Here is a 12920-nt window from a genome sequence, read left to right as displayed (position 1 = left end):
CAAGAAAGCACTGCAAATTGTCTACTTCAGTGACACCCGAAATGCTGTTAGGCTGGGCTTACAAAGAGACAGTACAAAGAGCTTTGTATGAGAAATTTATTCCTAAAGTCGAAGACAGGCGCACTATATATGAGAATGACATGCTGATGAGAAATGTAGTTTCCGAGGATATCCTCGCAGAACTTGAAGAAAAGTATTCAAAATTCGATGTTGATACTGTCGATTGATTATCTCTTGAAAAACAAATGTTTTTGAAATAAAGTTAACTCAGAAAGACACCAAGCCTTATTTTCCAATCACTTGTCCATAAGCGCAAAGGCATCGTTGCATTTAGTGCCATTCTGGCATCGCATTGTGGAAGTTTCCAATCCATTTCGTGTATCAGTTCATTCAGTCTATGTTTGGTTTCGGACGACAAGATTTCGTTATCTTCGAACCCAAGGAGAATCATTCCTGGAAGTTCTGAAGGTGGTTTCGCCACAGAGATATTCCAGAATCTGGCATTTTGACCATGTTCTGGAAATGAATGCGAAAATTCTTCCCACATGTCAAGAACTCTATGTTCGGACTGATCTGTATGTAGTAACCAAATAGGCGAAACTCTTCGACGGAAAAGGGACATGATGATATGAGCTAATTCACCTTGTCTGTATGGCTGTTATAGTACAAATGACAATGAAAACTAACGACAGTTATATATTGACAACAATTTATTTCAAATTACAAGTTATCAAATAAAACAATAAAAAGAAATGCACTTCTACAATAATCTAACCATTGAGTCCATATCAAGATCGTCAATTGTAAATAGTAATATTGGTTTCTTCCTTACAGACGAGACAATGCCGTTTGCCTGTCTGAGCATCACACATCCGTGTCAAATAGCTGACAACGCAAGAAATGCAACAAAATTCATGTCCGCACGAACCCACAACCTTAGGTGGGTTCGTTGATGGCGACTGTGTGCAAATTCTACAATAAGGAATTTGGTTGATCCGTTTCTCAGTATTGTCCACCAAAGCTTTCAATTGCTCTTCACAAGAGCTTACTTCTTGCCTAATATCCGTATCGGCGCTGTACTTATTTTTCAATGCACCCAGTTGCTGGTGTATATCTCTAAAATCGTTGAGCGCCAACACTAAATTATCGTAAGGCATCTTACTCTCCTCCACCTGAGCTTGCCTCTTCATTTGATCATGATTCAATGAAGTCGACTCCTGTGTATACGTTGTGGTACTTGCCACCAGTGGCTGAGAGCTCGGAGCAGTTGGTTTCTTAGCTGCCTGAAATGAGAGAAGAAAAAATATTGAAGTTGGATCTCGATAACAAACGCAAACTCAAACGAATCATTATGACATTCACACACAATACAAAAGTTGCAAGTTCGCGACGACTTTCCATGTTACAGCACAAATAATATTAACGTTAACATACCTTCTTCCTTGTTTCGGAATTTCCAGCTGCCCTTTTCCTTTTGCCATTGCCATTGTTTTCTGCCGTTGTCTGAACCGTTGCAATCGTTGGCATACTATACAAGTCGGTCTGCTGTAACCAACTCACATTATCACCACTGTTGCTATTCTGGTCAAATGGAACGTATTCATCGATCATGTTGTAAGCCATTGTGAATTTAGATGTTGTTGGTTCAATAGCTGAAGCAATAATGAGGAAAAGAGTCCATCTGGTCTCACTTTGCCGCCAAAAATGTGCCAACACCTGATTGGTCAATAGTTGCATCGGACGAGTTCATATGTATAAAATAGAATCGTCCGTGTGTGGGCGGAGCTTCAATATTCGATATCTGTTTTCTGATTGGTCGATGGTATTTTGGCGCGAAAACTGCCATATAAAAGCACCGAACAGAAGGAGAGCGGCCAAAAAGCGCTCTGATCACTAAGCTTAGCTAAGAACACGTAAGAAATTACTTTACCGGACAACTTCAAAATGTGTGACCAAGAAAGAATGTTTATGGAAGAGAACAGATTCAAGAATGATACCATTAGATGTTTCAAAGGTAAGAAAAATCACTTTGCTCTTTGGAATGTAATTCATACACGTTCGAGTTGAATAATTGAAATGTTTGCATTACATGTCATTAGTTGCCGTTCATTTACTTATGATTGTATTTCTTTATCTTTTCAGAAGGAAGATGTTCTCGAGGAGACATTGACACAATGAAGTATCTGGGCTATGTGGTAAATTGTATTAGACGCGAAGATCCGTCCGTGATCAAACTTGCAGAAAACGTGTATGAGGAAGTGAGACTACAACCACCTCAGAAAAGGCAAAGGAAACGTTATGACCAAGGAGTGAAAAGACTATTGAGATCTAGCAACTTTAAACAGCTAAGATCCGGAAAAATTGTATTTTGAACTGTTGATACAATATGGAACACACAGTGAATAAGACACTCATGTTACTAAGTTATTATAACGTTATATTTTTAGGTTCTCTTTGGGCTGAGATTTCTGGCTAAGGGCGACTTTTTGTCAGAGGTCGCAGATTTACACGGGATTTCTAAGGCCACAGCAGCCACTGTAGCGGACGAGTTTGTTAACAGTGTAAATCTAAGGTTAAGGAACATCAGGTACACAGTAATATTGTTACATTATCACAAAAGACAGTTACTTGCATACTAGATAAAGTCCCATAACTTATATCAGTCCAAATTCAGGGAATAGGAATGAAATTTATGACAATGTTTTTAAAAAAAACTAGTGACTTTTGCTAGTTGATCAATGATTGTATCATATTTAGTCTTTTCAGGAAAGAAGTAATCTTAGTATTGCAACTTTTACTTCAGTTACAATTATAGTTTTCCAAGATGGAAAAACAGTATTTAAGTCATTTACTGTAGACAATGAACTGAATTATTCTGACTTATTGAAAACTGGCATGTTCTTGATGTATGCTTTTCTTCATATCGAGATTTAATCGATAAATGTCATCAATAGCTACTTGTAGTGTAAATTAATGTGTGCCTTGCCATGGATTTGAACTCTTGACCTCTTGCAGAATGAAAAAAGCTTACACTGCATTTCACTGTTCTGTAGTCTGTTCTACAAAGACTTACACATTATGTCAAATTTTGTATAAACCGGTACATTTATTTTTATTCTTGATGATTAAATTAAATACAGAAGAATATAGTGTTGTTTCTTTTCAGGTTTCCAACAGACAGAACTGAGTTGAATGAAATAAAAAGGAAATTCTACCAAAAGTGTAGAATACCTAACATCATAGGTATATATATTATGAAATATCCTTAAAATTAAGCCCGCCCGCTTAGCTCAGTAGGTAAGAGCGTTGGTCTACGGATCGCGAGTTCGATCCTCGGGCGGGGCGTATGTTCTCCGTGACTATTTGATAAACGACATTGTGTCTGAAATCATTAGTCCTCCACCTCTGATAATTCATGTGGGGAAGCTGGCAGTTACTTGCGGAGAACAGGTTTGTACTGGTACAGAACCCAGGAACACTGGTTAGGTTAACTGCCCGCCGTTACATGACTGAAATACTGTTGAAAAACGGCGTTAAACCCAAAACAAACAAACAAACAGATCCTTAAAATTACAATTTATGTATTAGCAGCTTCATTGTATCAGTCAAATACGTAATGGTGAATTAATTTGATTTATACATTTTGCATCCAATCAGCCTGGAATTTTAGAGCTGATGATTACTATGTCTTGTTTTAAATTGTGGTCAATTCAAATTTAAAACTAAGTCATCAGATTAAATGGAAGTGAAACAGACAAAAAAGATGTCACAATGTTTATCCAAAAAGTCATGAAACATGTTAAGGGTACATTCATGACTAGAATCATTGAAACGTGTGTTTACTACTCTTGTTTTCTTACAAGAATAATATAAATAAGTCCTATTGCAATTTTACATGTATGCAGTTCTTTTTCATGTATATTCACATTCCATTACATTGTGTAATAATTTCACATATTTTTCTAGGAGCAGTAGATGGTACGTTGATACCGATTCAAGCACCCACAGAAGATAAGGCAGCATATGTTTGTCGAAAGAACTACCATGCTCTAAATGTTCAAGCCGTATGTGATCCAGATGCAAGGCATAATTTTTTGACAAGTACATAATTGTAATCTTTGTCATGTGAACGGAGCCTAACATCTTTCTTGTAAAGGAAAGTAAAACATAAGTGCATCTAGGGTGAAGCACTGTTCTGAATAGGTGGATGGAATTTATTACCATAGTGTGGTGATATACATGAAATTTCTATCACCTCATGGCTTCTTGTTTAAATGAAACTGGGCGGAAATGTATATTTAGATAACGCAATGTAGCCCTGCAAGTTTTAGCAGGATTGACTTAGGAACACCATATTTATTTCCCTTGGTTTATAAAAATTCCAGTGATTTTTCTGCGTCCGGGAACTGTATGTCAAAAGATGATGAGAAGTTATCAGTGAAACGTGGTACAAAAGATCAATAAAATGAAATAAAGCCATGCAAGTTTATAAAGAGGCTATCATTTCACTTTTGTTTGCTTGTTAAAATTCAGGCAAGCAATATATGACCTCTTGCTGTTTACGGTCCTTAAGCTGTAATATTTTACTTAAAAGATGAATTTTGTCCCTCTTTGTAGATTTACAGATGTTGTTGCCATGTGGCCAGGGTCCCAGCATGATGCAACAATTTTCAACTGTGGTTTGAAGGTACTTTTAACAGCTGTTTTAACAATTAAAAAATACAAAATGTATCCATTGGATCGGGGGCATAATGCTTCTGGTCAGTTTGTCTGTCCTCCATCTGTCTTGATGAATGTCTTTTAAACTCACACAAATTACTCCTTGTCAAAAGACCTTCACATTGATAAATAGACATAATATTATAATCTTGATCTTCAATGTGACCTTTTACAAGGTCAAACATATCCAATTGTCAATGTCATCAGGATGCTATACTTAGGCAATTGTAAGGTTAAAGTTTTATGGCAAGCTTTGTTTTCTTGTTATATCTTTGCAACTACACCTCCAATCTTAATGAAACTTGGGGATACTTCTAATAATGTGCACATTATTTATAGGTGTGGGACCTATAACTCCCATCCCCAATTATTTTCTTCATTTTTTCATGAAAATTATGCCCCGCCCAAATTCAAGACGGCTGACTGGTGAATCAACTCATTGGCTGAATGGGGGCATATATGTTTTACAAGAACCTCTTGTTTTTAGCACACTTCTGCTCAGGGTGAGCTGTTAGTATGTTGTTTTGTCCGTCGTCCGTCCGTCTGTCTTCCTGTTCACATTTTGGTTGTTAACCCGCTAACATGAACATTCTTCATTATATCTTTTTATGTCCCCGAAGGGAGGCATATTAGTTTTCAACTGTCTGTCCGTCCGTTCGTTAGTTAGTCATAACGTTAACTTTTTGCATGAAGGCACTTTACTCGTGAACCACTGCACCCAGGACCTCCAGACTTCACATGCTGATAGCACTTATTGAGTACATCACCCCTACTGACTTTGGGGTCACCAGGTCAAAGGTCAAGGTCACAGGGGCCAACGTTAATTTTTTGCATGAAGGCATTTTACTCGCGAACCACTTCAACCAGGTCATTCAAACTTCACAGGCTGATAGTACTTATTGAGTACACCATCCCTACTGACTTTGGGGTCACCAGGTCAAAGGTCAAGGTCACGGGAGCCAACGTTAACTTTTTGCATGAAGGCAATTTACTAGCGAACCACTTAACCCAGGACCTTCAATTTTCACGTGCTGATAGTACTTACTGAGTACACCACCCCTACTGAATTTGGGGTCACCAGGTCAAAGGTCAAGGTCACAGGGGCCAACATTAACTTTTTGCATGAAGGCATTTTACTCGCGAACCACTTCACCCAGGACCTTCAAACTTCACATGCTGATAGTACTTATTGAGTACACCAACCCTACTGACTTTGGGGTCACCAGGTCAAAGGTCAAGGTCACAGGGGCCAACGTTAACTTTTTGCATGAAGGCACTTTACTCGCGAACCACTGCACCCAGGACCTTCAATCTTCACATGCTGATAGTACTTATTGAGTACACCACCCCTACTGACTTTGGGGTCACCAGGTCAAAGGTCAAGGTCACAGGGGCCAACGTTAACTTTTTGCATGGAGCACTTTACTAGCGAACCACTGCACCCAGGACCTTCAAACTTCACATGCTGATAGTACTTATTGAGTACACCACCCCTACTGACTTTGGGGTCACCAGGTCAAAGGTCAAGGTGCTGCGGGGGCATTTGTCACTATTAGTGACAGATCTTGTTTAAATTTGGTCAGAATGTTTGCCTTGACGAAATCTACGTTTGGATTGTATAAGGATCATCTGGGGTCAAATACTAGGTCAAATCTTAGAAAAACCTTGTTAATCCAAAAGATGTCACATTTTTACTGGATCTTTATGAAACTACATCAGAAGTTTTGTCTTGATGAAGTCTAGGTCAAGTTCTTAAACGGGTCATCTGGACACAAAAACTAGGTCACTATGCTATAGAGGCTATTTTCCTCAGATTTTTGTAATATTTGGTCTGAGTGTTTGCATTGAGAAAATCGGAGTTGAATATGGGTCATCTTGGATCAAAAACTACGTCACCAGGTCAAATCTTAATAAATCTTTGTTTATGCAATGGAGGATGTATTTGCTTGACAGATTTAAGTAATTTTCCTCAATTTTTCTGCATTTAAATATGACATATTTACTCCTCGTTTTGGTTTAAACAAACTTTTATTAGCCCAATTGTGTTTATAACGTGATATTACAAGTTATAGCATAGAAAGCTCTTCAACTTGTGTAAAATTCTGTCCAATTTTTAACTCACAGACTTGTTTGTTTTGGGTTTAACTCCGTTCTTCAACAGTATTTCAGTCGTGTAACGACGGGCAGTTAACCTATCCAGTCTTCCTGGATTCTGTACCAGTACAAACCTGTTCTCCGCAAGTAACTGCCATCTTCCCCACATGAATCAGAGGTGGAGGACTAATGATTTCAGACACAATGTCGTTTATCAAATAGTCACGGAGAACATACGCCCCGCCCCGAGGATCGAACTCGCGACCCCGAGATCCGTAGACCAACGCTCTTACCTACTGAGCTAAGCGGGCGGGCTTTCACATGAAGAAGAATACTGTTGTCCAAGAATAACAATGATGACAATTTAATTTGTATTGCTTTATGTCATGTATTCAAATTAATTTATACCGTGCAATTTCATTACAAAACATTCAGTAAGATATTATAACAAAAAGAAATGTCCCCGTAGATGGCAAATACCTCCGAATAAGTAATTGTGTGGAAAAGACATTTTTGTCAAACTTTATAATTTTAGTGGAAAAAGGGCCATAACTCCATCAAAATTATTGGACCAAAGCTCTGCATTTTATGGTTATATACATGTGTACCAAATTCATGAATCTTGAGTGGACAAGGCATTTTTGTAAAATTTTCAGTGGAAAAGGGGGTCATAACTCTGTCAAAAATTATTAGACCAGAAACTTAAACTTGACCTGCACTTTAGGGATTTACACCTGTGTACCAAAAATAAATTCAATCTATAAATCCATTCAAAAGTTAATAAGCCGAGAAGTTTTTGTAACAGAATTTTGTATCAAGAAAGGGCCAAAACTCTGTCAAATATTAATTGGTCTGTAAAAAAATGGAACCTGACCTGCACTTTATGAATATACACATGTGTGCTAAAAATGATAATCAAGTCAAAAGTTATTAAGCTGACAAGTTTTTATATCAGAATTTTCAGTCAAAAAGGGGCTATAACTCTGTCAAAAATTATTAGACTAGAAAAAATTACCCTGACCTGTACTTTATGGTTATATATATATATATATATATATATATATATATATTTATGCATGTATACCAGAAATAAATTATAACAGACGGACACCCACACATTTGTATTCTTAAGTGATAACCACCATTTTTCATAAAGGGAACTTAATGAGCTAATCTTAATCCTTACACACCACTTAACCACTAGTGTCCAATCATGCACTTGGACTAAGGGATGCACTGTGCAATTACTATATGCCTAACTACTGGGGGCATACAAATTACTGACATAGTAGTATACCATTCTTAATCAGTATATTATCTACAACAAAGTACAAGTTAAGTTAAAAAATATGCATTTTTATTAACATTAAACATCACTAACTGTCAAAGATAACTAAACATTACTTCATATCAAAGATAACTAAACATCACTACCTATCACAGATAACTAAACATCACTACCTATCACAGATAACTAAACATCACTACCTGTCACATATAACTAAACATTACTACCTATCAAAGATAACTAAACATCACTACCTATCACAGATAACTAAACATTACTTCCTATCAAAGATAACTAAACATTACTTCATATCAAAGACAACTAAACATCACTACCTATCACAGATAACTAAACATCACTACCTGTCACATATAACTAAACATCACTTCCTATCACAGATAACTAAACATCACTTCCAATCACAGATAACTAAACATCACTTCCTATCACAGATAACTAAACATCACTACCTATCACAGATAACTAAACATTACTTCCTATCACAGATAACTAAACATTACTTCCTGCCACAGATAACTAAACATCACTACCTGTCACATATAACTAAACATCACTACATGTCACATATAACTAAACATCACTTCCTATCACAGATAACTAAACATCACTTCCTATCACAGATAACTAAACATTACTACCTATCACAGATAACTAAACATTACTTCCTATCACAGATAACTAAACATCACTTCCTGTCACAGATAACTAAACATTACTTCATATCAAAGATAACTAAACATCACTACCTATCACAGATAACTAAACATGACTACCTGTCACATATAACTAAACATCACTTCCTATCACAGATAACTAAACATCACTTCCAATCACAGATAACTAAACATCACTTCCTATCACAGATAACTAAACATCACTACCTATCACAGATAACTAAACATTACTTCCTATCAAAATTAACTAAACATTATTTTCCTGTCACAGATAACTAAACATCACTACCTGTCACATATAACTAAACATCACTACATGTCACATATAACTAAACATCACTTCCTATCACAGATAACTAAACATCACTTCCTATCACAGATAACTAAACATTACTACCTATCACAGATAACTAAACATTACTTCCTATCACAGATAACTAAACATCACTTCCTGTCACAGATAACTAAACATTACTTCATATCAAAGATAACTAAACATCACTTCCTATCACAGATAACTAAACATCACTACCTGTCACAGATAACTAAACATTACTACCTGTCACAGATAACTACACATCACTACCTGTCACAGATAACTCGTCACATATCACTAAACATCACTTCCTATCAAAGATAACTTAACATCACTACCTGTCACAGATAACTAAACATCACTACCTGTCACAGATAACTAAACATCACTATCTGTCACAGATAACTAAACATCACTACCTGTCACAGATAACTAAACATCACTTCCTATCACAGATAACTAAACATCGCTTCCTATCAAAGATAACTAAACATCACTACCTATCACAGATAACTAAATATCACTTCCTATCAAAGATAACTCAACATCACTACCAGTCACAAATAACAAAATATGACTTCCTATCAAAGATAACTCAACATCACTACCAGTCACATATAACTAAACATCACTACCTGTCACAGATAACTAACCATCACTACCTATCACAGATAACTAACCATCACTACCTATCACAGACAACTAAACATCACTACCTGTCACTGACAACTAAACATCACTACCTATCACAGACAACTAAACATCACTACCTGTCACAGATAACTAAACATTACTTCCTATCAAAGATAACTCAACATCACTACCTGTCACATATAACTAAATATCACTACCTATCACAGACAGCTAAACATCACTACCTGTCACATATAACTAAACATCACTACCTATCACAGACAACTAAACATCACTACCTGTCACAGATAACTAAACATCACTACCTATCAAAGATAACTAAACATCACTACCTGTCACAGGTAACTAAACATCACAGATAACTTAACATCACTGCCTGTCACAGATAACTACACATCACTGCCTGTCACAGATTACTGTAGCTTAACATCACTGCCTGTCACAGATAACTAAATATCATTGCCTGACACAGATAACTGTACTTGTATGAAAATAAATAGATACATATTGTGTTTATTCAACAGTTTAAAACTAACATACACTGTATTTTTAACAAAAAGGAATGGCAATGAAGGCTAATAATCTAAAAATTAAATAAGCTGTTCTGATTCCGAGTGTCTAAAGTGTCAATGCTATTTTTAAGAGAATTTACAGAATTAGTTAGAATTTTAATGGATGTAGTGAGCTCTTTCATGATTTCGTTTTGGGCCCTGATCAACTGCAAAGCTCCCGCATTTGTGTCTTTCTCTAAAATACAGAAATAAAATTCATGTATGATAGATTCAGTCGTGTTTCCTTGAATAAATCTCCAAATTCAAATGAGCCAGGATTCGCTGGACCAAGGTTGGCTTTAACACCCATACATTACTCAGGGTGTACCCCGTGACTTTTTCGCTAATCTGGGTGCCAAAAAAATGGCGGATTCCTTGATAAAGATAACATTTTCTTTAATATCTCTTCACCAACCTGTTCAAATAAAAAGAAACATAGACGAGTGCCATCTCATCTGAAAATCCAACACCCGGCTACAAGTTTTCTGTTTCAAAGTCCGCTCGTTTTCTCTAAAAGTGCAACCGCGCAACTGAAGTGAACAAATCTGATGTTAAGACGGGATACCCTTTCGTAAATTCAATAGATTAACACTTTAAAAGGCCGTAAAAGACTATATATGTCTTGACATACACACTTTAAGAAATTACAAATTAAGAGCCTTCAATAGCTTCTGAGGCCAGATTTATCAAATTGCTAAGCAGGGGTCCGTTTTGCTTGATGCTAAGACGGGGTCGTGATTTCTATATATTCAGCTAAGTCGAAGCATTTCCTTGTCCTAAATTCTTCCGCCTTTCTGCGCAACTATATTGCCTTTTGTCTTTTGAAAAGGTAGCTACCCATGGTCTTGTTTACACATCGTAAACATACTTTATGTGGTTATTTAAACTAGCAAAGCGCTGTAAAAATGAAAATTAATTTCAGAATATAAAAACATAGCAACAAAGAGTAAAGTATGATGTCTAGATCAATCTTGTAACAAATACTGCAAGTTGTTGAAAAAAACAACTGTACCGGTATTAATTCTGAGCACCGTGAGCATCAGTAACAGTTGTCAAAAGAAATCAGAAATGGTACGGTTTATGTTGGTCATGAAATTTACTAGTATATGTATTTCCAGATATCTTATTTTAAGCCATTTTGTTCGGAATGTGGTTTTTGTTTTAAAAATCAATATGAAATATCATTATTTTTGTAAACCGCATATACATTTCAGATATTTGTGTGCCAGGAATGTGGAAGAGAATATTCATCAAGAAAAATTAAGCCTTCTGCGACACAAAAAGGACATAGAAATATCGGCCCATACAAATGCTGTGGACAGTCTTTTCTGATAAGATTAAAAAAACATTATTTTTTTACGATCCTATATTGCCTATATTAAGCATTGCATATTTTTTCTATATGTCCTTAATTTTAGAAATTGTATTTTCCATAAGGTGGATTAGTTTCAATCTTTCAAAGCTAATGTGCCATGATTTGCAGGAGATCGTAAAGGGTGGATATTTTGGTCCTGTGTTCAATGACCCTTGATCATGCACATACAGTATGCTTTGGTTTCCAACTTGTCAATCAAAATAAATTTAAATAATTCGGAATATTTACAAATTATAAATTATGATTTACCGAAGTTAGCGCTTTTTCCCTTTAGTTCTATTGTTAATCATTTTTCTTCCTTAATTTTAAGTGAGCAATGAGATGAATCTGTTTGCGATTACCAATATTCATCTCTTATGTCGATCGAAAAGAAATTTGATTCATTTTTTGTGTCATTTGCATTGCAATAACTGACTGAGAAACTTAGTAAGGTCATCGTTTTTTTTCCAAACATTCTTAAACAATAGTAAATGTGTGTACTTTACTCACAGCTTATTTAGTATCGTTCCTTTCTGTTACCTTTAGTATAACCACATTGATATTATGTTCATAATGTTTTCAGGATGTCGATCACTTCCGACGACATAGAGCAAGCAAACACCAAGGGCCGAAAAGCTACGCTTGTACTTATTGTGGCAAATCTTTTGCAACACAACATGAGGTGAAAGCTTATGAAAGACGAGAGGAAAATCCAGCCATGCATATGTGTGACACTTGTAACATGTTCTTTCCGCGACAGTTTCAGTTGCAGAAACATATGGCAACACACTCAAGTGAAAATAAGTACACGTGTAATTGTGGGAAGACATACAAGCATAAATACAGCCAGCCTCTCCCGACACGGAAAATCTCATGTGTACAAAGAACTGATAAATAAAGTCTTCTATTCGGATTACTCTATAAAGATGAAAGAAAAACACAATGCTTTTTATCTGAATCACTTATCTTTATTTTCTAAATCGTCATAAGAAAGACTATAAAAGTTATCAATATGTTATAAATACATGCTATTATTTCAAATCATTATTTGAGGTTAGGCAAGCAAAAAATAAAAAAAAAACGACATGTATGTGTGTTTCTTTTTAGTCGCGCTAAGTAACTGTAATTAGAATGCAATTTGAAAAAATATGAATATTTTGATCTTGAAGGGTTAGACATGACGCATAATTAATTCCTCCATAAAATGGCGGAGAAATATTGTCTTTGCTTTCGATATGTCTGTGTCCTT

The 12920-nt window shown here is 35.9% G+C and overlaps 2 protein-coding genes across 6 annotated transcripts; one reads left to right on the top strand and one right to left on the bottom strand.

The window, feature by feature from the left end:
• Window positions 1–210: 210 nt before the first annotated feature.
• Window positions 211–1737, bottom strand: LOC123543996 (uncharacterized). The gene is made up of 2 exons (XM_053522982.1): window positions 1435–1737; window positions 211–1283 (listed from the first exon to the last, which is right to left on the bottom strand). The coding sequence occupies exons 1-2, from the start codon at window positions 1735–1737 to the stop codon at window positions 798–800; spliced, it is 789 nt and encodes a 262-aa protein (XP_053378957.1). The 3' UTR covers window positions 211–797.
• A 90-nt stretch (window positions 1738–1827) lies between these two features.
• On the top strand, window positions 1828–12746 carry LOC128548378 (RB-associated KRAB zinc finger protein-like). Of its 5 annotated transcripts, XR_008366990.1 has the most exons (6): window positions 1828–2014; window positions 2143–2587; window positions 3167–3243; window positions 3967–4101; window positions 4618–4687; window positions 11532–12746. XR_008366990.1 is itself a non-coding variant. In XM_053522983.1 (5 exons), exons 3-5 carry the CDS (start codon window positions 4054–4056, stop codon window positions 12567–12569), a joined length of 396 nt encoding a protein of 131 aa, XP_053378958.1. In that variant the 5' UTR covers window positions 1901–2587; window positions 3167–3243; window positions 3967–4053; the 3' UTR covers window positions 12570–12746. The 5 variants fall into 5 exon arrangements, 1 of the variants encoding a protein (XP_053378958.1); XR_008366989.1 differs by having other exon boundaries at window positions 1828–2587; XR_008366992.1 differs by having other exon boundaries at window positions 1901–2587; window positions 3967–4064.
• Window positions 12747–12920: the final 174 nt, after the last annotated feature.

This window comes from Mercenaria mercenaria, chromosome 14 (genome assembly GCF_021730395.1).
Source record: "Mercenaria mercenaria strain notata chromosome 14, MADL_Memer_1, whole genome shotgun sequence".
NCBI classification, from domain to species: Eukaryota; Metazoa; Mollusca; class Bivalvia; order Venerida; family Veneridae; genus Mercenaria; species Mercenaria mercenaria.
The sequence above is the reverse complement of the archived record's forward strand: the minus strand, read 5'-3'. Positions and strand labels throughout refer to the sequence as shown.

Bases quoted from the DNA above. Each gene is read 5' to 3' on its own strand.
- LOC128548378 (XM_053522983.1), top strand. The intron at 4,688-12,254 runs GTACTTTTAACA...TAATGTTTTCAG, and splicing joins TTTTCAACTGTGGTTTGAAG to GATGTCGATCACTTCCGACG.
- LOC123543996 (XM_053522982.1), bottom strand. From the start codon at position 1,737: ATGCAACTATTGACCAATCAGGTGTTGGCACATTTTTGGCGGCAAAGT. The intron at 1,284-1,434 runs GTATGTTAACGT...CTCTCATTTCAG, and splicing joins ATTCCGAAACAAGGAAGAAG to GCAGCTAAGAAACCAACTGC.